Raw genomic sequence first — 27,761 nt, 5'->3', positions numbered from 1 at the left:
ACAACACACCACGTGTACGCTCACACATACACACAAACACTTTATAGACACTCCCCTCACAAGCTACATGGAAGGGAACCCTGCACAAGGCCCCAGACCAAACTGGACTGTGTCACTGGCTGGAGAGGGTGTTGCTTGGAGCGCCAGTGTGTTTTCTTTAACTCTGCAAGGTTTGTTTTTGCATCTGTAAATGAACTACACCAACACATCAGTTCTTCTCCCTTGGGAGGATACTTTTATTGAACAGTAACTTCATGAAACCCCTGAGATATTTTCATCAGTTCATTTCCAGGTAAACACAAAGTACTAGCCATTCGTCCTGAACAATGCCAAGTTCACAGCATCCATTTTGTCACACAATGAAGAGCATTACACGTGGAGCACCCCTTGACTGCAGATGCCACTGATGAGTCTACTTTTATGGTTTGTCCCTCCTTCACAAGGGGCCCAAAGGCACTGAGAGATTTCATGGTCTTCACATGGAGCTCTAAGCTCTATTTCCTTCCATTGGACTTTTCCCTCTTTCTAATGGGTGTAAGACAACAACTCCAGGGGAACACTCTAGAAGAGACTCTTCCAGAGAGAAGAGTCTGAGTCCAGTAAACACATTTCACTTATCTGTACATTGCCAGTACCCAGCACAGAGCCCAGTCCCAAGCAAGCATGCTAAATATTTGTTGTACAACAGGGTGGGGGATGGATGGATGGATGGATGGACGGATGGATGGATGGATGGATGGGTTGGTGGAGAGATGGAGAAATAAACAAATGGGCAGATGTGGGCAGATGTGGGCAGATGGATGTACAGACAGGTGGGTGGATGGACAGATGGATGGATGGACGGATGGATGTCAGAAGGATGGACAGACAGGCAGATGAGTATATGGATAAATGAATGGAAGGATGAACAGATGGACAGATGCGTGGGTGGACAGATGGATGAGTAAATAAGTAACAGAGGTCCCATCACACGTGTCCTCTGACCACTAGGGGAGCAGCAGTGAGTATCTTGCCAGCACATGGGGCTGGTGGTCTCCTCCCCATCCCCAGGCTCCAGGATGAGCTTTACGGCACCCCTAAAAAGCTGAAACTGTTATTCCATCCATCTCCAGCATTTAACAGAGGAGCAGAAGGAAGGTGCCACCCCTCACCCCTGAGGAGATCTGCTACCACTCATTCCCCTCACAGTTACTGAAGACCAGGTCTACACTGGCACTGAGGAAACAAGAAGCAAATGAGCAGACCCAGGGCTGGTCCTGCTGGTGGCTCATGGGAGTCACAGCCAAGTGCCCAGGGTCTTGAGGCCATGTAGGAAGGGGAGGAGGAGGTAGGTGGTCAGGAAGGGACACTGAAGCTGAGATTAGATGCCTCAGTGGAATCAGGCTGACAAGTTGTGTGTCTGTGTGTGCACAGGCACACACAACCACAGCTGGGATGGGGGAGAGATGGCAGGAAGAAAGAGAGAGAGAGAGAGAAGGAGGAGGACACAGAGAGAGAGAGAGACAGAAGGACAGAGGGAGAGAAGGACAGGCATGTGCCCCAGGCAGAGTGAGCGGGTGAGTGCTGACCCTGGAGCAAGAGCACAGGTGTGTCTGAGGAAAGGGAAGCCCAGGCAGCTGGGATACAGAAAGCAAGGAAGGCGCCCAGAGATGGGAACTGAGTCTTCAGGGCCCTAGGTAGCCCCAGAGACAGTGATAAAGCCATCGAGGAGTGTCCTCAGGGATAAGGTCAAATTTGCATTCACCCACAAGTAGGGGCTGGGACTGGGCTGCCTGCCCCAAGAGGACCCAGGCAGCTTTCATTGGTTGGAATCCTACTGAACACTGGTGAGACTAGGCCAGCTGCAGAGAAAGCCCTACCACAGCTTCCAGGGAGCAGGCTCTGGGGCCTCATGAAGCAGCCCAGACTGTGCCTTACCCTGTGAAGCCTGCTTGCCTGCCCTCACGGGGTCTTCCAGACTGGGTCCTTGGCTCAGCTCAGAATCCCCAATGGTGGCCAAGTATGTGCCGCGAGCAGGGTGGTGTAGATAGCTGAGGAGGCCACTGTCTCGCTAGGTGCAGGCAGGCCATTAGCTCTACAGTCACTTTTACCAGTACAAGCCTTTTCCCTAGAGGCATCAATATGCTGGAAGAGCCATCAGCACAAAGTTCCCTCCAGTGGCTTCCCCTCTGAATGGGGTTATGGCTATGATCCTGATGTCCCCCGGAACCCACTCTGAGTGCCTCCTGTATACCAGGCCAGATGTGAGTGAGGGTGTACATCAGCAGGCAGTCCCAGCCACTGCCCTCAGGGAGCTCCCGATATGGCAAAAGCTTCTCTGGAAAAGATTCTTCTCCCCAGAAACCCTTCTGGTGTCTATGGTCTCATGATGACATCTGAGCTGGCATGGGCAGACCTGAGACAGATTGCTGCAGTGCAGACCTGAAGGGGCATGGCCCTTTTCAGAGTTTCCTTGTGTGAAAGAAGGTTCAAGTGGTTCCAGTACCATCTTTACAAATTCATCCTGAATCACAGAAACCTATCAGGTTTAACAAACGCACTTCTGAAATCAAAGCTCGGGAAAAGAACTGTCTGTACCTGTTGAGATCTCTGTGCTTGAAGACTGAAGCACTCTCCCAGGCTTCCTCTCACCCGGGCCCCCCAAAAAGCCTGAGGTAGGCAGGGTCTATGCCCTAGCTTTTCTCCTCAAAGGGCAAGGCAGAGGCTGGCTCCTGGCCACCCACGGAGTGACAGAGGCAGCCCTCACACTCATATCCCCTGGGGCCCAGAGAGGCCACTCCCCAAGACTCAGGCTGCCCTCTTCGAGTTAAGAGCTGGGCCGCATGTGCTTCTGCTGGGACTCCCAGGCTAGCCCCACATCCATCACAGTCCTCTTGGCCTCTTTCTCCTCTGGCTCGGCCCAGCGGGCTGGTCTAAGCCGCCCCACGGCTGCTTCTTTCACTCCGCAGTCTTGATCACTCTTTGTCTGTTCCGGTTCTCCGCTGGTCCTCTCCTGAATCAAAAAAGAATCAACCAAGCTTTCCAACACATGGTATAATGGGCCTGCCAGTGTCCTGGCCAGGCCAGGCCCTTGCACATGCTGTGTGCTCAGATTCAGAACAGACAAGCCAGGTTCAAACACCCCAGCCAGCTACGGAGACACTGTATTTTGTTCATAAGATTCTCTGAGTTATGTATTTACTGGTGGGAACGTATTTCCTGACAGGAATTGAAGAGCCCAGCCCATGGAGATCAGAGAAAGAGCAAAGCAAGGAAGCTCTACTTTTCAAAGGTGGTGTTCTTATGACTAATGATATGGACTTCCCCAGACACGTGCCCATGGGTGTGACATCACACCGAACCTCTCCTGCTTCTCTAACAGCCTTCAAGGTTTAAAAGGAAAGTCAGAGAGGGGCAGCTGGGTGGCTCACTGGTTGAGCATCTGCCTTTGGCTCAGGTCATGATCCCAGGGTCCTGGGATTGAGTCCCACTTCGGGCTCCCCACAGGGAGCCTGCTTCTCCCTCTGCCTATGTCTCTGCCTCTCTCTGTGTGTCTCTCATGAATAAATAAATAAAATCTTAAAAGAAAAAAAAAAAAAACATGAAAGTCCTAGATCAGCAAAGAGGCAAAGCACAATACTTGCAATTCAGTGGCCTGGTAGGGCCATATATTAGCCCCTTTTTCCATTGCAAACCAAGGAAAATGAAAGCCCTCCTCTGCCAGCTTTTCTAAAACAATCCAGCACTTACTAGGATATATTATGCCTTTGATGTTGAGTCTTCTATCCCAGTACCACCTACTTTCCAAAATAAGCAACATTGCTCACAAGCTGCAATTGTAAGTTTTGGAGTTTAAAATCATTAACTCTTTAGGAATTCAAGAGCAAAGACGCTTTTGTCATCTGAATTACCTTGCATGGCGAGTATCTGCCTGGGCTTTAGGGAATTGCTTAATGGAATCACACCACTTCCAATCTTATGAAACACTGAACAGACAATGGGCCACTAAGAAATACTTAGCAGCCATCCTTATCCATAGTTTCTCTTCTCTCATCACTCTGGGTTCTATGATAACCTAATGCCATATTCCATTTTCTAGCATCTGGGCTTGAGGGGCAGAGTAGGAGAGAAAGAAATTTGTCCACACATTTGCTCTGCTTGAAAGATGCTGGTCCGTGGCAGAATGTGAAATTCAGATTTTTCAATATTTCCTTAACAATGCAAGGCTACAGCTGATTCCCATGTGTCCCGTTTAGTTCTGGCTTTGTTAGAGCTTGTCTAGCTTCAAGAAGAGCCTCTCCTCATACTGCAGTACAGAGACTCTAAGTCAACAGCCCACAGTGACGGAGAAGCCCACAGCCAAGGTTATTAGGAAGATGCTTTGCAAGTTTAGAGCTTCACTAAACAAGCACAACATGATTGCTAAGAAAACAAAACCCATTCCTAGAACGACACATTCACCACTGTACCTTCTTGTCATCTTGAGATGGTCTGGGCCCATCATCTGGAGAAGTCCGCCCATGATGGCTCATGTCCTCCTTGGAATTTCCTGGGTGAGCTGCCCTCCCCAACCAAGAAAGCAGGATAAGCAAACAGGGGTGGTTCCAAGGGAGTGGACAATCGAAAGATTAATAATACACTTGGGACCCCTCCAAAAGCACTGATCACCACAACCCAATTCCATCTTCTTGACTTTCACTGTGATATCTGCTACAGCACCTTCCGGAGGACGGGGAAACCTGCCAGGTTTGGGCAGACGTGAAGCGATGGCTCTACTCAAGGGTTTCTGATCTGGAATTTGATCTTTTCTTCCAATTATTCAGATGTTAAATGGAGTCAGTTTCTAGTTATATTCCTTTGCTCACTAGAATTTTTACTTGAAAGAGAGCCCATAATCACTCTTTTTAATTCAGCCCCCCACTCCCTCTTACCAAATCAGCCCCAACTTGAAAAGGGATGATTTTCTTATCCCACTGTGTACTTCCCTAGGCCCCAAAATCCGTGTGTGTGTGTGTGTGTGTGTGTGTGTGTGTGTGTGTTGGAAGAGTGTTCAGATCCTTTAGGAAAAAAATATTCAGTTTTCCATTTGAGCCAAAAATGTAAATGAAACACATTTTTCAGGGCACCCGGGTGGCTCAGTTGGTTAGGCATCTATCCGACTGTTGATCTCAGCTCAGGTCTTGATCTCAGAGTGGTAAGTTCCATGCTGGGCATGGAACACACTTAAAAAAAAAATAAGAAACACACTTTTCAAATAAGAATATATTATTTAGTTGTTACCTATATACATAAATTTTAAAATCTATTTATAGACTTTATGAATTAGCCAACTTTGGTTTGGCAAAACTGAATCATAAGCATTTAAAAATACCAGCTTACTTTAGTGCTCTCTCAGAGTTTCTATATAATGCAGTAATGGTTGCCCACGTACTTCTCTGTAAAAATGCAAACTCATAAATGAGTTCAGACTCAGTCAGCCTCAGTATCCTTATCACCTTTGCCAGTGGCCCAACACTGGTAGATCCTCCATTATAGTAATCTGTTGAATGAATGAGATAATACGTGAACGTATGAATGAAAGAATGAATGAGAGAATGAAGTAGGCAATCCCTTATTTCCTACCCTTCCTGATGTGTAAGGCTATGTGTTTACGTGGTATGGACTAAAGCATGATAGAGACTACCAAATACTTGCTCATATTTTATTCCTAACCAATAAAGGTTCAATAATTTTTTTAAATGAATGCTCTAATTTGGAAGCACCAGGATAAGACTCTGAGAAGCAACAACACAGGTGGGTCAAAGTAAGTTACCATCCAGGAGTTGCCATCCAGGACGCAGTAGATGACAATAGCCACGAGAGGGAGCCACACAACCTTTCAAAAGAGCAGCATTAGGAAAAACCCATCCAGTATGGTGGTTCTCCTCTCAGCACTTCCCCACCACAGCTCATTGCCATAAAACTGCTATTACTACTGCACTGTATAATGTCCAACTCATCATCAGAACAAGGTGAGATGAGGCTAGAGTTGCAGTTTTCTAAGATTCAGACTTTTAGAAAAATGACCCCACCTCCCCAGCTCATATATTTCACATCTTTTTATGTACACTGTAGCATTAAAAATTAAATGTAAATAGAAGAAAATTATTTTCCCTACGGATGATGTTTGAATATATTAAAAATCCACCTGGAAAAAAAGCAAAACTATAACCTAAGGAATGAAAAAAAATAATTTTTAAAGCTGTGTGCAATTACTTCCTGCCTCCAGCCACATTTTTGTAACTTTCCACTGTTGGAGCATTCAATTTCACCTCCTTCATTACAAAAACCTAAAGCATGTGCAAGCTAAATGAGAAGTCACACTAGATAGAATTATGATCCTATTGGTCAAGTTTCAAAGGCTTCATATGTAACTGAGTGTAGGAAGAAAAAACTTTCCCACAAACTCCTTCTCTCAAAAGTTCTGAAAACCCTGTAAATATTTTCAGGGCCATTATAAGCCACAGATGTTATCAACAGGCAAGATCCATGCAAACTTTAAAAGACCTAGTCCATAAAGGACTCTGCCTCAAAAATAGGTTTCGAAACTTTTGAAAAGAGCACAAGTTAATTTCCCTTTGGAATGATGTAAAATGTCCATGCCTTACTTAGAATGTAAAAAGCAATTGGCTCTGCTGGGCTTCTTGCTTACAGTTCTATTTCTACAGCACATGAAATTGTAGGAAACCTCCAAAATAACAGTCAGAAATAAAGGAACAAAAGATAGAACTTGAAAAACAGAACAATTCAAGAAAGCAACTCTAAGAATAACAGACTGATTAAAAACTAAAATTAAATTAAATGGCTATGTTAGGGATGCCTGGGTGGTTGAGTTGGTTAATCAGTTAAGCATTTGCCTTCAGCTTGGGTCATGATCCTGGAGTCCTGGGATTGAGCCCTGCATTGGACTCCCTGCTCAGTGGGGAGTCTGCTTCTCCCTCTGCTTCTCTTCCTCACTCATCCTCTCTTTCTCGCTCTCTGTCTCTGTCTCTCAAATAAAAATAAATAAAATCTTTAATTAAATAAATAAATGGCTGTGTGAGATTTCCAGGCAAGAGATGATTCCAGAACCTACACTGTTTGGTGACCTGTGGGAAAACCTAATGGGCTAACACTTGCAGATTTCCATGAAGGCAGAGACTAAAAACTGAGACACTGCAGAGCATCTGGGCAAATCTGTGATTGCATTTGCAGCCCCCACTCACCAACCCGGAAAAAAACCTGAAATGTCAGTGCTGACAAAATTGTTACACGATGAAGCTGGCTGGCTGAAAACCTTCCCAAGTGAATTAAAATCCTGACTGCTGGCCCTGGGGGGAGACAGAAGTTGTGGGTGAAACTGGGAACTAGCTATGATTTATACAAGGAGTGAAAAGACCATAATTTAGATTTTTTTTTAAATTATATAGTTTCAGTAATCTAATTATATCCTAATTATAATGATGACCCTTCTTTCTTCAAAAGACTCCAAGCATGCTTCTGGAACATTCTCTGTGAAAGTCCCCTCATTTGCTGTTTTAAAGAGAGAGTTGGCAAATCTCACAGTGAGTTAAAGTGACAGGTCTGGCATCTGACTCCCAGCTCAGTTTCCTGTGACCAGACCACACCAACTTTCAGCTCTTGAAATAACCCCCAGAGGAATTCTCCGAGGAAAGCAGTCTCCCCAGTTATGCCAAAACATCCTCCCCTTGCTTGCCCACCCCCCCCCCGCCCGGCCTGTGCAATTTCCATATTATTTCCACATTCTGATATGCAAACCTTTCTTCTTTTTTCATTCCCAGCCAAGGAACTGTAACGTCCAAGACACAAAGGCCTCGTCCACGTGGGAGCTGCAGGCTCATTTGTGAAGCTCCTCGATAAACCCGTTGAGCTTACTGAGTGGTGATCCGGGCCAGCTCCCCCTTCATTTCTAACTGTGGATGCCACAGGGCAAGTCACTTAACCGCCTCATTAGGATCACAGTCACAGCCCTGCCAGTGGCCTCTTTCCCAGGTGCCTGGTCACCCCATTAATATCTGTAAAGATCCATTAAACCTTCTAGCTGAAAGGCACCATAAAAGCAAAACCTATCACTGTTATCATCAATAAACTCCAAGGCGCTCTTTCTTCCCTGTCACGACCTAAAGTAAATCAGTTATCCACTGTCCCCTAATGAGCTACCTGCAGCCTGGGAAATGGCATTTCATGCTGACAGGAGCTTTCTTTCCCAGGAGGGAAGAAAAGCCAGCGCTTTTCACTTTGGCCAGTGAACTTAAACTGTGAGACCCTCCCGCGCCTCCCACCCATACACGGCACCTGCAGCCTTGCCCCCAGGGGCCCTCGCCATGAGCAGGGGGCTGAGAACCACCAACAATGTGCAGTCCAAATCACCCACGTGGAAGAGGTGGAAGGCACGCTGTTGAAAAGCAACTTGGAGAACCAGACACAACTGCATCTGGTCTTCCCACCTGTTGCCTCCCATCAGGACCCTCCATCAAAATCCCTGCAAACTCACCGTAGGGCTCTGAGGACAAAACCCCAAACTGAGGACAATGTGTCTGTAAGAGGGGCTGCCCAAATCAACAACATCTCCACACAGCAGCATACTATGCTGCCAATAAAAAGGACAGAAAGGGGACACCTGGCTGGCTCAGCAGTTGAGCCTCTGTCTATGGCTCAGGCCTTGATCCTGGGGTCCTGGGATCAAGTCCGGCATCACCCTCCCTGCAGGAAGCCTGTTTCTCCGTCTGCCTCTATGTGTCTCTCATAAATAAATAAAATCTTTAAAAAAAAAAAAAAAAAAAAGGACAGGACAGGAAGGACAAGGTACTCCTTTGCAGCATGCTATCTACGCAACACCACCACTATGCATGCGTGTCATCTCCCACAAGGGAAGGGCGTGCATGGAAAGCTTCACAGTAAACCCTTTGGTGGCTTCACCAATCTTGAGGCAGGTGCACACATTAGTCTCCTTCCACGTTTCAGAGATCCCGTCTCGTTATAAACGGGGAGCCCCTCCGTCCCAGGGAGCTTCTGACTTAGCTGCATCGGGGGAGATCTAGAGCAAGGTCGAGAAGATGTGGTCCACTCAGGAAAGGAAGGTGGGCCGAGGACAAGAGACCACCTCCCGGGTCTCACTCCCTCCTGTTCCTGCGACAACAAACCCAACACCCGCACAGGCCAGACTCCATCGGTAGCATTGACCTGGGCTTCAACGCGCACGTCGTTCCCCGGGACTCACAGTCTGGAAGCTGGGCCTGCTGCCGCCGAACCTTCAGCCAGATGCTGCCTCGCTGGCCCCAGGCTCCCGGCGGCTCCACCTCCCACAGGCGCCCCCGCTCCTCCGGATGGGCCTCCAGGAACTTCCTGCAGACTGAGGATGCGCACGTGTCGGCCGGAAGGCCCGCCCCCCGCGGCGTCTCCGGGCGGGACGCTTCCGGTTCCTGCGGTTCCTGCGCTGCGCGCAAGGCAGGTCCTGCTCCGGCTGCCACGTGCTCCCGCTTCCGTCCACCCGGTCGTAGCCGGGGGTCGCGGTAACAACGCGTCCCGCCCGGGGCGGGGGGCTTCACCGACAGACCTAAGCTGCCTCACCGTGGCGGACAGAAGCCCCACATCCAGATGACCGCAGGGGCGCGCGGAGGGCTGCCTGGTTCCCGTGCCCGCACGTGGTCGTCCCTCGGTGTCTGTGTCCCGGGCCCCTCTTCTAAATAAGAACCTCTTCTTACCAGTCTACTGGATCAGGGCCCCACTGCTATGAACTCACTTAATCTTACTACCTCCACATACAGTCACTTGGGAGGGGGCAGAGGAGGCTTCAACATAAGACTTGGGGGGGACCCCAACAGAGCCCACAACATCACCCTACACTGTCCTCTCCTCAGGCACTGCCCTTCCTCCGAGCCTCGCCGGCTCTCCTCTCTAGCAGAACCTTCCGGCGCATCCCCTGTGGATGCCTTGATTCCAGAGTCACCTCAAGGCTTAGAAACTTCTATGTCCACCTTCACAGGGTGAGCGTTTTTCACTTGGCGGTGAAATCCTGAATCCAGCCAAATGGGAAGCTGCTTGCTCCTGGTCCTGCAGGTGTCGGTGGGGGCAGCATCGGCCCGCTCCTAATATTTCCCAGCCCAGGGCAACTGCACAGATGGAAAGCTCCAGAGCATGACACTAAGTATTCCGAAAGTGTAAGCCAAGCTAGCAGAGTGCTAGATAGAATGATCTGCTTTCCCATCTTGACAAATATAACTTCATAATAACAGGGAAAGCTAGTTTCAAATTTAGAATTCTTGGACTCCTTGGAGTTTTGCACCAGAATGTAGCAATACCAAGAGAGCTGGCCCCCTGAAGGCAGCCCACCTGCTTCCCTTCCTACCCCAGCGCCACACACATACACCCAGCAAGGGGTCTGTGCGTACAAGTGTGGACACCACGCCCATACTCCATCCACACCCCATCAATGGCTGTCCCTGGGGTCTAAAGATAGGCAAACTGGTGTCATGGTCCACCCTTAAGTGCACAGATCCAGGGATGGAGTCCACTCCGGCCTTCAGCACCACTGGCAGGAAACCCGGGGTCCTGGTACCTTGAGTCAGCTTAGAAGGCATTGCCTGGACCCTGGTAGGAATACCCTCTTGGGCCCACAGACCCCTTTATACCATGGAGAAAGACACAGCTGCAAGAGGCTCTAAAGCATGGGGCCATGGGCAGAGGAGTCCCTCTTGTCCATTCAAAGAGCAAGACTGTGCTCAATAAAAGTCAGTGAAGCATGCAGTCAGTGCACCTGCACCCAATCTTGAGCCTCCAGCAGCTTCTTTCTCCACAGTCTACCTGTTCACCTATGTGCCCAGATACAGCCAGGGGTGATATAAAAGCCTGAGGCCCCAGCATGCTCAGTTAGACAGCTGAAACCCCAAAGACAAATAGCACGCTTCAGAATCAGCACCTTCATATCTTCTTTCTCTGCAGGGCAGAAACAGAGAAGGAAAAACAGGGATCCACAGAACCCTGCAAAGGTCTTAGCAGAGCTGCCCTGGGGCAGCCCCCAGTCCTTGGAGCCCGCTATTCCCCTAGGGAAAGCTGAGGAGGCTGCCCTGGGAGGCCAATGTACTCAAGCAAAGGTCTCAGAGCTGAAGCAAAGATAAGGAGGGGTGGAGGGCACCTGGGTGACTCAGTCATTTAAGTGTATGCCTTCAGCTCAGGTCATGATCCCAGGGACCTGATGGTCCTTCTCAGTGGGGAGCCTGCCTCTCCCACTCCCTCTGCTACTCTCCCTGCATGTGCTCTATTTCTCAAATAAATAAAACCTTTTAAAAAAAAAAAATGAGAGGAACACAAAGGACAGGCATTTGGACAGAGAACCAGCTGCCTAGGTTCTGGAACTTTCCAATACCTCGAAGTGAGCAATACAGAGCAGAAAGCCTGGAATGCTCTCTGCAGAAATTCATAGATCTTCAAAGTTTTTCCAAAGAGTTTGGAAATACAAAGAAATGACTAAACCTACTTGAAAATATGTTTCACCTCCTTTTCTTGAGAGCAACAGAAACTTCCTTACTTTTCCTACTTTGTCTCTCTTATCTTTCATTCCTATATGATAATGGCACTGGATCTGAAAACATCTGTATGACAAGAAGTATAACAGAACCCAATGTGAGGTAGGTGTGCTTCATGGGAGTGGTGGGGTCCAAAGGGACCTGGGGAGATGCTCACCAGAATCTACCCCTCTTACAGACATGGAATGTGATGCTTCACATCAGAGCTTTCTTCATTTCCTGTGACAAGTATTTATAAAGATTTCTCTTCCAGAATGTAGAAAGGGATTGTGACAGTTCATTTTAAGTGTCAACTTGACTGAGCCAGGGGTGTCCAGATATTTGGTCCAACATTATTCTGGGAGTGTTTACGAAGATGTTTTGGATGAGATCAGCATGAGACAGTAGACTGAGTGAAGCAGATTGCCTTCCCTTATTGGGTGGGCCTCATCCCATCAGTTGAAGGCCTGAATACAGAACAAAAAGACTAAACCTCCCACAAGAGGGAACTCCTCCTGCCTGTTGAGCTGGGACATCGATCTTTTACTGCCTTTGGATTTAAACCAAAAAGTTTTTGTTGGCTTTTCTTGGGTCTGGAGCCTGCTGGCACTTGGACTGTTATGACACTACCAGCTCTCCTGAATCTCTTGCTTGCTAAATGTGGATCTTGAGAGTCTCAGTCTCCACACTATTGTAAGCCAACTCATAATAAATCTCTTCTCTCTACATACATACAGCCTATTGGTTCTGTTTCTCCAGGGAAAGAGAAAGTACGGGGACTCAGTAGGTCGAGAATGGAAAGGGGGACTGTCTCTATAGGGGGAGCTACAGAGGTGCTTGGGGGCTCAGTGCAGTCAGAGCCTGCCTTTGCACTCCAGCTGCCCTCCCAGCTGAAGTTCCTGTGATCCCTTGCAGCTTCTAGTTGAAAGGACAAAGTCATGGGCTCTAAGTTTCAAGTGAAAGAGCAAAGATCCTCTGAGCACCCAGCAGCAATCAGCAGCACAGGTGCACTTCTCTGGATTCTGCTTCTCTTGACATTGTGTGACTTCTTTGTTATTATCTCTAAATCCAGTTATTTCTCAGACTGAGAAGGGCTCACCCTTTGTGAGAGAGCATAAAGTCTCATTTGTGCTGAAGCAATGGGAGATTTCTTGAGGGGGAGAGAAAACCCACATGCTGAGAGTGCCAAGGAACCTCCTCCCCACGATCACCTAGAATGCACATGTGTTATCCATCACCGTTACCCCAGAACTTCCACCTGATACAAGGTGGGTTTACCTTGGTACATGGCAGAAGAAATTGGCCAACTGACACCCAGGGCCTCGTCCTCTCGGAATGTCTCACAAAAGTCCTGCAGCATGGCCATGCCCAGGCCTTGGCGACGGTAAGTCCTCCTGACAAACACAGTGTCGAAGACCGGCAGCAGGTAGCATGCACCCGTGCCATCACCACACAGGCTGCCTGCAGGGGAAGGAAGTGACATGCATTGTTCCCAGACTTGCACCAAGCCACCAGGACCCTGCGGGACTCCTGCACAGCTGGGCATGGATACCACTTGGATGAAGGGCTCACATCACTAAACAACCTAAGACAAAACAGCAGATCATCCCAAACCACCAGTTCTCCAGCTGGCTGATCAGCCCACATGTTACTGATTGCGGGGAGTACAGCCACCAGACTACTGTACTGAAATGAAAAGCAAACCCAGGTGAATGCACCATTCATGCACCCAAGACCCTCAGATTCCTCCCTCACCATTCACAGTTCACAGAGACATTGAAGTCAATGAGGAGCATCTGGGTGACATCAAAATTCTCGATGAACCCAGGGATGATGGGCTGGGAGACCCACCTAACACATCTGTTAGGGCATGGACTTGTTTTGATAACAAAGGGTCATCATGTCCTACTAAGGCAAAGTACATCTACCCTGAATAGACTCAGTCCTGTTTCCCCTACAGCAAAAGTGACCTTACTACAGCAGAGCAAGAGAGGTGACAGTTGGCACCCTTCCCATTTTTCCACCCTGAACTCAACTTCCCTGCAACCAGCACCAGTGCCAGCACAGTTGCTGTTTCTACCACGGGAGCTGAATCTTATAGCCAGTTGCCTCTGTCATCACCCTAACCAGAAAATCACTGCTGCACGGAGCCTACTACATCACTTTTCTCACTTCCAAACTGCACAAGTGCCTGCACTAGAGTCCTGGAAAAGAAGTATGTAGCATATCAGCTCCTATTGGAAGAAGTGGATTGTCCCTGCCAAGATTCAGAAGGTGGGTAATTTCCCAAACAAACAAACAAACAAAAAAGACTAATTCTAATCAGCCAGACTGAGTTGCAGAGGTACATGCTACTGTAGTAACTGGTTGCAAAAATGGCCACAATTACTCCCCTTCCTATATCCATATCCCTTTACATGTGGTTCTGAAGCACCTGCCATCAAGAAATGGGATCTGGCCTTGTAGGATCCAGTGCCCTTCCTTTCTCTCTCATATCCTTGCCACTCACCTCAATAACAAACGTGGACTAGCCTGTCACCATGAAAGAACCATGACCCAGGTACCCTTGTGTTCCCAGCAAACATCTTGCTACCCCCAAGAAGCCTGATGGCCACCCAGTTGAAACCCCATGGAAACTATCAATCAAAAGATTAGTCAGTTTTGTGGCCAAAATGAATGAATGAATAAATAATCTGTGGCCAGTGATCAACAGCACCCAATTCACTTGAGATGGCAATTGTAGAGTATTTGAATTTCACCCTTGGTGTTCTTGAAATGATAATACAAACTTGGGTTGGAATTCTGTAACTTCCAACTTTTATAGATGATGAGAACAACTTTCCCCAAATGGAAAGTCCTCCGAAGCTAAGAAGGTTTAAAATTAAATAAAAATATAATTTCATTCACAATAGCCTTTAAAAAGTCATTTTTAGGAATATATTTAACAAACAAAGCCTTGAATACTGAAAAACTACAAAACATTGTGGAGGAAAATTAAATAAAATCTAAATAAGTGGAGACACTTCATGTTCATGGATTGGATGACTCAATACTTTTAAGATGGCAACTCTTCCCAAACTGGCCTGTAAGTTCAATGCCAGTCCTACCAAAATCCTAGAAGGCATTTTTTTGTAAGAGAGAGAGAGAGAAGGCAGAGGGAGAGGAAGAGAGAGAGTCTTAATCAGGCTCTACGCCCAGCCCAGAGCCCAACTTGGGGCTCTATCTCATGACCCTGAGATCATGCCTGAGTTGAAATCAAGAGTCAGGGATCCCTGGGTGGCTCAGCGGTTAAGCATCTGCCTTCGGCCCGGGCGTGATCCTGGAGTCCAGGGATCAAGTCCCATATCGGGCTCCCTGCATGGAGTCTGCTTCTCCCTCAGCCTGTGTCTCTGCCTCTCTCTCTCTCTCTCTCTCTCTCTCTCTCTCTGTGTGTGTATGTGTGTGTCTCTCATGAATAAATAAATAAAATCTTAAAAAAAAAAAAAAAAGAAATCAAGAGTCAGACACTTAACCAACTGAGCCATCCGGGCACCCCATCAGTAGGCATTTTTGGGGACATGGACAAGCTGATATTAAAATTAACATGAAATGCAAAGTCTCTAAATTAAGCAACCCAGCTCTGAAAAAGAAGAGTAAAGTTGGAGGTTTTATACTACCCAATTTCAAGGCTTCTTATAAAATCAAGGCAGAGCAAGATGGCGGAAGAGCAGGGTCTCCAAATCACCTGTCTCCACCAAACTACCTAGAAAACCTTCAAATTATCCTGAAAATCTATGAATTCGGCCTGAGATTTAAAGAGAGACCAGCTGGAATGCTACAGTGAGAAGAGTTCGCGCTTCTATCAAGGTAGGAAGACGGGGAAAAAGAAATAAAGAAACAAAGGCCTCCAAGGGGGAGAGGCCCCGCGAGGAGCCGGGCTGAGGCCGGGGCGAGTGTCCCCAGGACAGGAGAGCCCCGTCCCGGAGGAGCAGGAGCTGCACCGACCTTCCCGGGCGGAAAGGGGCTCGCGGGGAGTTGGAGCAGGACCCAGGAGGGCGGGGATGCCCTCGGGCTCCCCGGGACAGTAACAGCAACTGCGCGCCCAGGAGAGTGCGCCGAGCTCCCTAAGGGCTGCAGCGCGCACGGCGGGACCCGGCGGGACCCGGAGCAGCTGAAGGGGCTCGGGCGGCGGCTCCGCGGAGGGGGCTGCGCGGCCCCGGGAGCAGCTCGGAGGGGCTCGGGCAGAGGAAGAGGCTCCGTGCGGAGGGGGCTGCGCGGTTCCAGGAGCAGCTCGGAGGGGCTCGGGCGGCGGCTCTGCGGAGGGGGCTGCGCGGCCCGGGAGCGCGAATCCACCAGCGCAGGCTCCGGAGCACAGGGCGCCGGGACACAGCCCAGGATCCCGCCTCCCCCGGGACAGGCAGAGGCCGGGAGGGCCCAGGACAGCGAGGACGCTCCTGCCCCAGCTGAGCACATCAGCGGCCCCGCCCCGGAGCCTCCAGGCCCTGCAGACGGAGTAGTTCCTGCCGGAGCTGAATCCAGGTTTCCAGAGCTGCCCCGCCACTGGGGCTGTTCCTCCTGCGGCCTCACGGGGTAAACAACCCCCACCGAGCCCTGCACCAGGCAGGGGCCCAGCAGCTCCCCCAACTGCTAACACCTGAAAATCAGCACAACAGGCCCCTCCCCGAGAACACCAGCTAGACGGACAACTTCCAGGAGAAGCCAAGGGACTTAAAGTACACAGAATCAGAAGATACTCCCCGGTGGTTCTTTTTTTGTTTTGTTTTGTTTTGTTTTGCTTTTTGATTTGTTTCCTTCCCCCACCCCCCTTTTTTCTCCTTTCTTTTTCGTTCTCTTTTTCTTCTTTTTTTTTTCTTTTTTCTCGTTTTTTTTTCTTTTCTTCCCTTTTTTTTTCTCTTTCTCTTTTCTTTCCTTCTCTCTCTCCTCTCTTTTTCTCTTTTTCCCAATACAATTTGCTTTTGGCCACTCTGCACTGAGCAAAATGACTAGAAGGAAAACTTCACCTCAAAAGAAAGAATCAGAAACAGTCCTCTCTCCCACAGAGTTACAAAATCTGGATTACAATTCAATGTCAGAAAGCCAATTCAGAAGCACTATTATACAGCTACTGGTGGCTCTAGAAAAAAGTATAAAGGACTCAAGAGACTTCATGACTGCAGAATTTAGAGCTAATCAGGCAGAAATTAAAAATCAATTGAATGAGATGCAATCCAAACTAGAAGTCCTAACGACGAGGGTTAACGAGGTGGAAGAACGAGTGAGTGACATGGAAGACAAGTTGATAGCAAAGAGGGAAACTGAGGAAAAAAGAGACAAACAATTAAAAGACCATGAAGATAGATTAAGGGAAATAAACGACAGCCTGAGGAAGAAAAACCTACGTTTAATTGGGGTTCCCGAGGGCGCCGAAAGGGACAGAGGGCCAGAATATGTATTTGAACAAATTCTAGCTGAAAACTTTCCTAATCTGGGAAGGGAAACAGGCATTCAGATCCAGGAAATAGAGAGATCCCCCCCTAAAATCAATAAAAACCGTTCAACACCTCGACATTTAATTGTGAAGCTTGCAAATTCCAAAGATAAGGAGAAGATCCTTAAAGCAGCAAGAGACAAGAAATCCCTGACTTTTATGGGGAGGAGTATTAGGGTAACAGCAGACCTCTCCACAGAGACCTGGCAGGCCAGAAAGGGCTGGCAGGATATATTCAGGGTCCTAAATGAGAAGAACATGCAACCAAGAATACTTTATCCAGCAAGGCTCTCATTCAAAATGGAAGGAGAGATAAAGAGCTTCCAAGACAGGCAGCAACTAAAAGAATATGTGACCTCCAAACCAGCTCTGCAAGAAATTTTAAGGGGGACTCTTAAAATTCCCCTTTAAGAAGAAGTTCAGTGGAACAGTCCACAAAAACAAAGACTGAATAGATATCATGATGACACTAAACTCATATCTCTCAATAGTAACTCTGAATGTGAACGGGCTTAATGACCCCATCAAAAGGCGCAGGGTTTCAGACTGGATAAAAAAAGCAGGACCCATCTATTTGCTGTCTACAAGAGACTCATTTTAGACAGAAGGACACCTACAGCCTGAAAATAAAAGGTTGGAGAACCATTTACCATTCGAATGGTCCTCAAAAGAAAGCAGGGGTAGCCATCCTTATATCAGATAAACTAAAATTTACCATGAAGACTGTAGTGAGAGATGAAGAGGGACACTATATCATACTTAAAGGATCTATTCAACAAGAGGACTTAACAATCCTCAATATATATGCTCCGAATGTGGGAGCTGCCAAATATATAAATCAATTATTAACCAAAGTGAAGAAATACTTAGATAATAATACACTTATACTTGGTGACTTCAATCTAGCTCTTTCTATACTCGATAGGTCTTCTAAGCAAAACATCTCCAAAGAAACGAGAGCTTTAAATGATACACTGGACCAGATGGATTTCACAGATATCTACAGAACTTTACATCCAAACTCAACTGAATACACATTCTTCTCAAGTGCACATGGAACTTTCTCCAGAATAGACCACATATTGGGTCACAAATCGGGTCTGAACCGATACCAAAAGATTGGGATTGTCCCCTGCATATTCTCGGACCATAATGCCTTGAAATTAGAACTAAATCACAACAAGAAGTTTGGAAGGACCTCAAACACATGGAGGTTAAGGACCATCCTGCTAAAAGATAAAAGGGTCAACCAGGAAATTAAGGAAGAATTAAAAAGATTCATGGAAACTAATGAGAATGAAGATACAACCGTTCAAAATCTTTGGGATGCAGCAAAAGCAGTCCTAAGGGGGAAATACATCGCAATACAAGCATCCATTCAAAAACTGGAAAGAACTCAAATACAAAAGCTAACCTTACACATAAAGGAGCTAGAGAAAAAACAGCAAATAGATCCTACACCCAAGAGAAGAAGGGAGTTAATAAAGATTCGAGCAGAACTCAACGAAATCGAGACCAGAAGAACTGTGGAACAGATCAACAGAACCAGGAGTTGGTTCTTTGAAAGAATTAATAAGATAGATAAACCATTAGCCAGCCTTATTAAAAAGAAGAGAGAGAAGACTCAAATTAATAAAATCATGAATGAGAAAGGAGAGATCACTACCAACACCAAGGAAATACAAACGATTTTAAAAACATATTATGAACAGCTCTACGCCAATAAATTAAGCAATCTAGAAGAAATGGACGCATTCCTGGAAAGCCACAAACTACCAAAACTGGAACAGGAAGAAATAGAAAACCTGAACAGGCCAATAACCAGGGAGGAAATTGAAGCAGTCATCAAAAACCTCCCAAGACACAAGAGTCCTGGGCCAGATGGCTTCCCAGGAGAATTTTATCAAACGTTTAAAGAAGAAATCATACCTATTCTCCTAAAGCTGTTTGGAAAGATAGAAAGAGATGGAGTACTTCCAAATTCGTTCTATGAAGCCAGCATCACCTTAATTCCAAAGCCAGACAAAGACCCCGCCAAAAAGGAGAATTACAGACCAATATCCCTGATGAACATGGATGCAAAAATTCTCAACAAGATACTGGCCAATAGGATCCAACAGTACATTAAGAAAATTATTCACCATGACCAAGTAGGATTTATCCCTGGGACACAAGGCTGGTTCAACACCCGTAAAACAATCAATGTGATTCATCATATCAGCAAGAGAAAAACCAAGAACCATATGATCCTCTCATTGGATGCAGAGAAAGCATTTGACAAAATACAGCATCCATTCCTGATCAAAACTCTTCAGAGTGTAGGGATAGAGGGAACATTCCTCGACATCTTAAAAGCCATCTACGAAAAGCCCACAGCAAATATCATTCTCAATGGGGAAGCACTGGGAGCCTTTCCCCTAAGATCAGGAACAAGACAGGGATGTCCACTCTCACCACTGCTGTTCAACATAGTACTGGAAGTCCTAGCCTCAGCAATCAGACAACAAAAAGACATTAAAGGCATTCAAATTGGCAAAGAAGAAGTCAAACTCTCCCTCTTCGCCGATGACATGATACTCTACATAGAAAACCCAAAAGTCTCCACCCCAAGATTGCTAGAACTCATACAGCAATTCGGTAGCGTGGCAGGATACAAAATCAATGCCCAGAAGTCAGTGGCATTTCTATACACTAACAATGAGACTGAAGAAAGAGAAATTAAGGAGTCAATCCCATTTACAATTGCACCCAAAAGCATAAGATACCTAGGAATAAACCTCACCAAAGATGTAAAGGATCTATACCCTCAAAACTATAGAACACTTCTGAAAGAAATTGAGGAAGACACAAAGAGATGGAAAAATATTCCATGCTCATGGATTGGCAGAATTAATATTGTGAAAATGTCAATGTTACCCAGGGCAATATACACGTTTAATGCAATCCCTATCAAAATACCATGGACTTTCTTCAGAGAGTTAGAACAAATTATTTTAAGATTTGTGTGGAATCAGAAAAGACCCCGAATAGCCAGGGGAATTTTAAAAAAGAAAACCATATCTGGGGGCATCACAATGCCAGATTTCAGGTTGTACTACAAAGCTGTGGTCATCAAGACAGTGTGGTACTGGCACAAAAACAGACACATAGATCAGTGGAACAGAATAGAGAATCCAGAAGTGGACCCTGAACTTTATGGGCAACTAATATTCGATAAAGGAGGAAAGACTATCCATTGGAAGAAAGACAGTCTCTTCAATAAATGGTGCTGGGAAAATTGGACATCCACATGCAGAAGAATGAAACTAGACCACTCTCTTGCACCATACACAAAGATAAACTCAAAATGGATGAAAGATCTAAATGTGAGACAAGATTCCATCAAAATCCTAGAGAAGAACACAGGCAACACCCTTTTTGAACTCGGCCATAGTAACTTCTTGCAAGATACATCCACGAAGGCAAAAGAAACAAAAGCAAAAATGAACTATTGGGACTTCATCAAGATAAGAAGCTTTTGCACAGCAAAGGATACAGTCAACAAAACTCAAAGACAACCTACAGAATGGGAGAAGATATTTGCAAATGACATATCAGATAAAGGGCTAGTTTCCAAGATCTATAAAGAACTTATTAAACTCAACACCAAAGAAACAAACAATCCAATCATGAAATGGGCAAAAGACATGAACAGAAATCTCACAGAGGAAGACATAGACATGGCCAACATTCATATGAGAAAATGCTCTGCATCACTTGCCATCAGGGAAATACAAATCAAAACTACAATGAGATACCACCTCACACCAGTGAGAATGGGGAAAATTAACAAGGCAGGAAACAACAAATGTTGGAGAGGATGCGGAGAAAAGGGAACCCTCTTACACTGTTGGTGGGAATGTGAACTGGTGCAGCCACTCTGGAAAACTGTGTGGAGGTTCCTCAAAGAGTTAAAAATAGACCTGCCCTACGACCCAGCAATTGCACTGTTGGGGATTTACTCCAAAGATACAAATGCAATGAAACGCCGGGACACCTGCACCCCGATGTTTCTAGCAGCAATGGCCACGATAGCCAAACTGTGGAAGGAGCCTCGGTGTCCAACGAAAGATGAATGGATAAAGAAGATGTGGTTTATGTATACAATGGAATATTACTCAGCTATTAGAAATGACAAATACCCACCATTTGCTTCAACGTGGATGGAACTGGAGGGTATTATGCTGAGTGAAGTAAGTCAGTCGGAGAAGGACAAACATATGTTCTCATTCATTTGGGGAATATAAATAATAGTGAAAGGGAAAATAAGGGAAGGGAGAAGAAATGTGTGGGAAATATCAGAAAGGGAGACAGAACATAAAGACTGCTAACTCTGGGAAACGAACTAGGGGTGGTAGAAGGGGAGGAGGGCGGGGGGTGGGAGTGAATGGGTGACGGGCACTGGGTGTTATTCTGTATGATAGTAAATTGAACACCAATAAAAAAATAAATTAAAAAATAAATAAATAAAAAATAAAAAAAATAAAATAAAATAAAATAAAATAAAATAAAATCAAGGCAAACAAGTCAGTGAAATACTGGTGCAAGGATAGGCATGTTTTTCAGGGGAACATAAATGAGTCTAGAAATAAACTCTTTTACTTTGAACTTCAACAAAGGTGCCCTTTTCAAATGAGGTAAAGATAGTCTTTTCAAGAAATGGTAGTGGGATGACTGGATAGCAATAATTTTTTTAAAAAAAATTTTAAGGAAAGAAGAAGCTAGCATAGAACAAAGCCCAGAATTAGACTCACACAAATATAGTCACTTGATCTCTGACAAAGGAGCAAAGGTAAAGTCAATGGTAAAAGGACAGTCCCAGTAAGTGATAGTAGACAACTGGATATCTACATGAAAAAACAAAATCTAGACACAGACCTTAAACACTTCAAAAATTTTAACTTAAAATGAATGACAAACATAAATGAAAAACACAAAACTATAAAACTCCTAGAAAATAACACAAGAGAATATCTAGATGACCTTGGGTTTAGCAATAACATTTTTACATACAACACAAAAGGCCCTATTCATGAAAAAAAAAAAACCTGATAAGCTGAATGTCATTAAAATTAAAATTTGCTGCTCTGTGAAAGACCATGTCAAAAGAATGAAAATGCAAGGCACAAACAGGGGAAGAGTATTTCCAAAAGACTTGTTTGCCTGATAAAGGACTGTTATCCAAAATATACAAAGAACTTTTAAAACTCTACAGTAAGAAAACAAACAATTTGATTAAAAAGTGGACCAAAGGGACACCTGGGTAGCTCAGCGGTTGAGCATCTACCTTCGGCTCAGGTCGTGATATTGGTGTTCCAGGATTGAGTCCCACATCAGGCTCCCTACATGGAGGCCGCTTCTCCCTCTGCCTATGTCTCTGCCCCTCTCTCTGTGTCTCTGATGAATAAATAAATCTTTTTTTTTAAGTGGGCCAAAAATTTTAAAAGACACCTCATCAAAGAAGGTATAGATACAGCAGGGAAGCATATCAAAAGATGCTCTAGGGACACCTGGGTAGCTCAGTGGTTTAGCACCTGCCTTTGGCTCGGGGTGTAATCCCGGAGTTCCGGGATCAAGTCCCACATCAGGTTCCCCACATGAAGCCTGCTTCTCCCTCTGCCTGTGTCTCTGCCTCTCTCGCTGTTTCTCTCATGAATAAATAAATAAAATCTTTAAAAAAAAAAAAAAAGATGCTCCACACTATACATTATCAGGTAAATGCAAATTAAACCAACAAGATATCACTGCACACCTAATAGAGTGGCCAAATTCCAGAACACTATCAAAAACAAATGCTGGTGGAAAAATAGGACCTCTCATTCACTATTGATAGGAATGCAAAATGGTACAGTAACTCTGGATGGCAGCTTGATAATTTTTACAAGAGTAAACATATTCATACCATATGATCCATGAAATTGTGCTCCAAAAGGAGTTGAGAACTTATGTCTACACAAATGTACATGGCACCTATAATTGCCAAAACTTGGAAGCCACCAAGGTATCCTTCAATATGTGAATGGATAAATAAACTATGGTACATCCAGATAATGGAATATTATTCAGGGCTAAAAAGAAAAAAAGCTATCAAGCCACAAAAAGACATGGAGAAATATTAAGGCATATTACTCAGAGAAAAACCAATCTGAAAAGTCTATATACCATAAAATTACACCAATTAATGACATTCTGAAAAGGGCGGAAACATAAAGGCAGTGAAAGGATCAGTGGTTGTCAAGGGGTTCTGGGGAGGGAGACATGAGGAACACAGAGATTTTTAGGGAAGTGAAGCTATTCTGTATGTTGCTACAAGGGTAGATAAATGTCACTATACATTCATCAAAATCCATAGAATATAACACAAAGAATGAACCCTAATGTAAACTATAGTCAATAATAATACATCTTTCTGTACTGGATTGTTTCTCCCCAAGATTCTTACATTGAAGCCCAACTCCTAGTACCTAGGAATGTGGCTGTATTTGGAGACAGGGACTTCAAGTGCTGATCAAGTCAAAGAGAGGTGACTTCACATTTCGAATGAGCTCACATCCAATCTTATGAGTGTCTTTAGAAGAAGAAATTTGGACACACAGAGAAGTGCACACCCAGAGGAAAGATCATGTGAGGACACAGAAGCAGCATCTACAAGCTAAGGTGAGAGGCCTCAGAAGAAACCAAACCTGATCTTGGACTTCCAGTCTCAAAAACTGTGAGAAAATTACTTTCTGTTGTTTGAACCATCCAGTCTGCGGTATTTTGTTACAGCAGCCCTAGCCAACTAATAGGTGTATCAATACTGGTTTATGAATTTTGACAAATGTACTGCACTAATGCAATATGTTAATAATTACAGGAGTGTGTGTGTGTGTGTGTGTGTGAGCGTGTAAAAGAGTGGAAGGATAGAGGAGAACTCTCTATACTTTGTCCTCAATTTTTCTATAAACCTAAAACTGCCCTAAAAAACAAAGCCTACTAAGGTACTAGGTATTTTTTAAAAATTAAGTTGAATGCTTACCTCACATCATATACAAAAATTAATTTAGGGTGAACTGAGGCACAAATAGAAGTTAAAACTATAAAGCTTTCAGAAGAAAACAGAAGAAAATCTTCAAGACCTCAGGTTAGTCAGGGAGTTCTTAAATTTAATACCAGAAGCACAATCAATTGACAAATATGATTTCATCAAAATTAACTTTTGTACTTCAACATTAGACTGGAAGAAAATGTTTACCAATCACATTTCTGACTATATAAATGACTATCCAGACTATATGAAAAACTCTTGTAACAAAAAAAAAAACAACCAATTAAAAATGGACAGATGATCTGAACAGATACTTCTTCAAAAAAGACAAACAAATGGTTAATAATCAGCGAAAAGACAATCATTAGCCATTAGGAAAATGAAAATTAAAACCACAAAGAAATGCTACTTTTGACCTACTAAAAAATGGCTCTAGTCAAGAAGACAAGCATTAGTAAGTGTTGACAAGATGTGGAGAAACTGAAACCATCACAAAATGCTGATGGGAATGTATAATGTTAAAGCCACTTTGTCAAATCTGACAGTTTCTTAAAGTTAAACATATGCTTATCAGATGACCCAACAATTCTATCCCTAGGAAGCTAATATTTGCTACAATTTGGATGAACCTCAAAAACACTAAGTAAAACAAGCCAGACACAAAAGACCAAATATTGTATCATTCCATTTAGATGAAATGCCTGGGAGAGGCAAATTGATGGAGACAGCAGACTGGGGGTTGCCTAGAGCTGGGGTGGAAACAGAGATGGACAGCAAGCAGGCAACTTTTTGGGGGTGATGTAGATATCTAAAATCTAGACGGTGGTGATGGTTACACAACCCTCTAAGTTTCTTAGAAATCACTTCCCATTGGCAAATTTTATGGGGTGTAAATTATACCTCAACAAAATTGATTTTTAAAAGATACAATGAATTATACTAAAATTACTGTATTGGGGGCACCTGACTGGCTCAGCGGGTCAAGCATCTGTCTTTGGTTTCAGCTCAGATCATGATCTCAGGGTCGTGAAATGGAGCACCTCATCAGGCTCCACACCCAGCAAGGAGTCTGCTTCAGATTCTTTGTCCCTCACTCTCCCTCCCCATCTCTCCCTGCTCACATATTCTCTCTCTCTCTAAAATAAATAAATAAAATATATTTTTTAAGATTTTATTTATTCATGAGAGACAGAGACAGAGAGAAAGAATGACAGGCAGAGGGAGAAGCAGGCTCTATGCAAGGAGCCTGACATGGGACTCGATCCCGGGTCTCCAGGATCAGGCCCTGGGCTCAAAACGGCGCTAAACCGCTGAGCCACCCAGGCTGCCCTAAAATAAATAAATAAAATATTTAAATAAATAGGTAAATAATAAAAATAAAATTGTTTTGAAATTATATGAAAAAGATACAACCAAGTGTAAAAGAGGAAAAATAGTAACTTTACAGAGGAGAAACCTGTCAGATGCCCCCTTGAGTGACTGGAGTGAGCATCGCCAATAGTAATATTGGTATCATATACCTTCACATATGATGTGAGCATGTGAGGACAAGGACACTTCCCTTTCCCCCCCAAACCCATATCCCAATCTAATCATGAGAAAATATCAGACATACTAAATTAAAGGACATTCCACAAATCTCCTGACCAGTACTCCTCAAAAGTGTCCAGGTCATGAAAGACAAGGAGAACGAAGAAATGGGTCACATACAGTACAACAAGACAACAAGATCTGAAAACTACATGCAAGGTGGTATCCTGCCTGGATCAAACCCTATAAGAGAAAATGGACCTTGCTGAAAAATTAACCAATGTTAATTTCTTAGGTTTGATCCACGTACCTTGGGGACCACTTACATAACCACTGATCATATAAAACATTTACCAGTAGGGGGAGGTAAGTGAAGGGTATAACAGGAACTCTGAAATATCTTTGCAAATCCTCTATAAATCAAAAATTATTTCAAAATAAAAAGCTGGGGAGGGGGAGGGCAGAAGAAACAAAAGCACTCCACAAGTCCTTTCTAAAAGCTAATTACATCATCAGGTTGGTCAAATAAAATCTATCTTCTAAAATCAATTCCCAGGGCACCTGGATGGCTCAGTAGGTTAAATGTCTGCCTTCAGCTCAGGTCATGATCCTGAGTCCTGGGATCAAGCCCCAAGCTGGACTCTCTGCTCAGCAGCAGAGTCTGCTTCTCCCTCTCCCTCTGCCCTTACCCCCGCTCCCGCTCTCTCTCTCTCTCTCACTCTCTCAAAAATAAAATAAAATCTTTAAAATCAATTCTCAAAGCCAGAGAATTGGCTTTTTAATACAGTTATCAATTAACCATAATAGGAATATTATGTGATTATGAACAGGGGCAGAGGCAATGAGCTGGCTGCATGCCAACAGACTCTTCACTCATAATGAGAACATAAAATCCAAGGAAATCATATCACATAGCATGGAATGGTGGGGAGATTCCCAGTAATGATCTCATTCATTATACCCATTTTACAGACATGGCAGCTGACAGGGTCAAGAAAGATTGTTGACAGGGTCAACAAACAACAACAACAACAACAAACACGGAGAGAACAAAGGGCTTGGCTCCCTTCTGTCCATGTAACAACTGCCCTACTGCCTCTCATCAACTTACAGTGAGTCTGTTGATCCCAGAGCAAACTCAGACCAACCCACACCGCCAAAGTAGCTGGTGGCAGAACTAAACCAAGAACCAAGACCTCCTGTCCTTTCTTCTTCTTTCTGTCTGCTTTGTGTCCAAAGTTACCTTCAGTTATTATACAAGTTGTCTATACCTAACAACACTTAGAAGATTAAATCATATTCCAGATGTGCACTGTTCAAAATCGAAACAAAGATGCAATCTCTCAGGCAAATTTAAATATCCAAAAAGGTCTTTTACCTGAGGATAATTGATCCTGGAAAGAAAGGTCACAGGAACAGATCCATGGAGACCACAATTCATAGAAAATGGTGGTGATAAAACAAAAACAGACAGACAAAACTATGGTAAAGCACAAACCAATCAGAATGTTCAATCCATGAGGCTATACCAGGGTGAACTGGCTAAACTGACAGCAGCATGAGATCATTTTTACCATAAATTCTGATAGGAAATAAACAAGAAAAGCTGAAAATTAATAAGCCAAGCATCAGAATTTAAAGGACTGAAAAAGAACAGAAGAGAAACCCAAAGAAAATAAAGGGAAGGAGACAAGGAGGATAGAAATTAATAAAATAGAAAACAAAAATACAACATAAAGGATTCTTTAAAATGTCAAGAGTTGCTAAAGTAAGAATGAATACGCCATACATCAAGCACATTAGGAATTAAAATAAAGATACCATTATAGATGTGGCAGAGATTTCAAAGGCAAGAATATAATTCTACACCAATAAACTTGAAAACAGACGAAAAGGACAAATTCCTAGAACAATACAAACCACCAAAATTGTCTCATAAAAAAAAACAGAAAGACTAACCTGTCCTATGAGCATCAAAACATGAAATCAGTGATTTAAACCTCTCTCACACTGAATGCCACAGGCCAGGTGGCTTTAGATAGAAGTTTTACTAACCTTCCAAGGAAAGCATTCCAGAGAACAGAAAAGGAGAATATTCTCCATCTTAGTTTATGAGGCTAACCTTTTAAGGAAAAAGAAAAAATAGCTAACAATAGGAAAAACAGGTAAATAACAG

The 27,761-nt window shown here is 44.5% G+C and overlaps 1 protein-coding gene across 1 annotated transcript in view; it reads right to left on the bottom strand.

Annotated features, from left to right (window-relative positions):
- Positions 1-208: 208 nt before the first annotated feature.
- Positions 209-27,761, bottom strand: part of LOC144296849 (protein FAM169B-like) — a 100,086-nt gene continuing 72,533 nt past the window's right edge. Inside the window, exons 7-10 of the mRNA XM_077870129.1 lie at positions 12,801-12,983; positions 9,239-9,370; positions 4,449-4,537; positions 209-2,992 (exon numbers count right to left, since the gene is read on the bottom strand). Of these exons, the coding sequence (XP_077726255.1) occupies positions 2,807-2,992; positions 4,449-4,537; positions 9,239-9,370; positions 12,801-12,983 (590 nt within the window). The 3' untranslated portion in view covers positions 209-2,806. The remainder of the gene's footprint in view (positions 2,993-4,448; positions 4,538-9,238; positions 9,371-12,800; positions 12,984-27,761) is intronic.

This window comes from Canis aureus, chromosome 2 (genome assembly GCF_053574225.1).
Source record: "Canis aureus isolate CA01 chromosome 2, VMU_Caureus_v.1.0, whole genome shotgun sequence".
In the NCBI taxonomy this organism is placed as follows: Eukaryota; Metazoa; Chordata; class Mammalia; order Carnivora; family Canidae; genus Canis; species Canis aureus.
The sequence above is the reverse complement of the archived record's forward strand: the minus strand, read 5'-3'. Positions and strand labels throughout refer to the sequence as shown.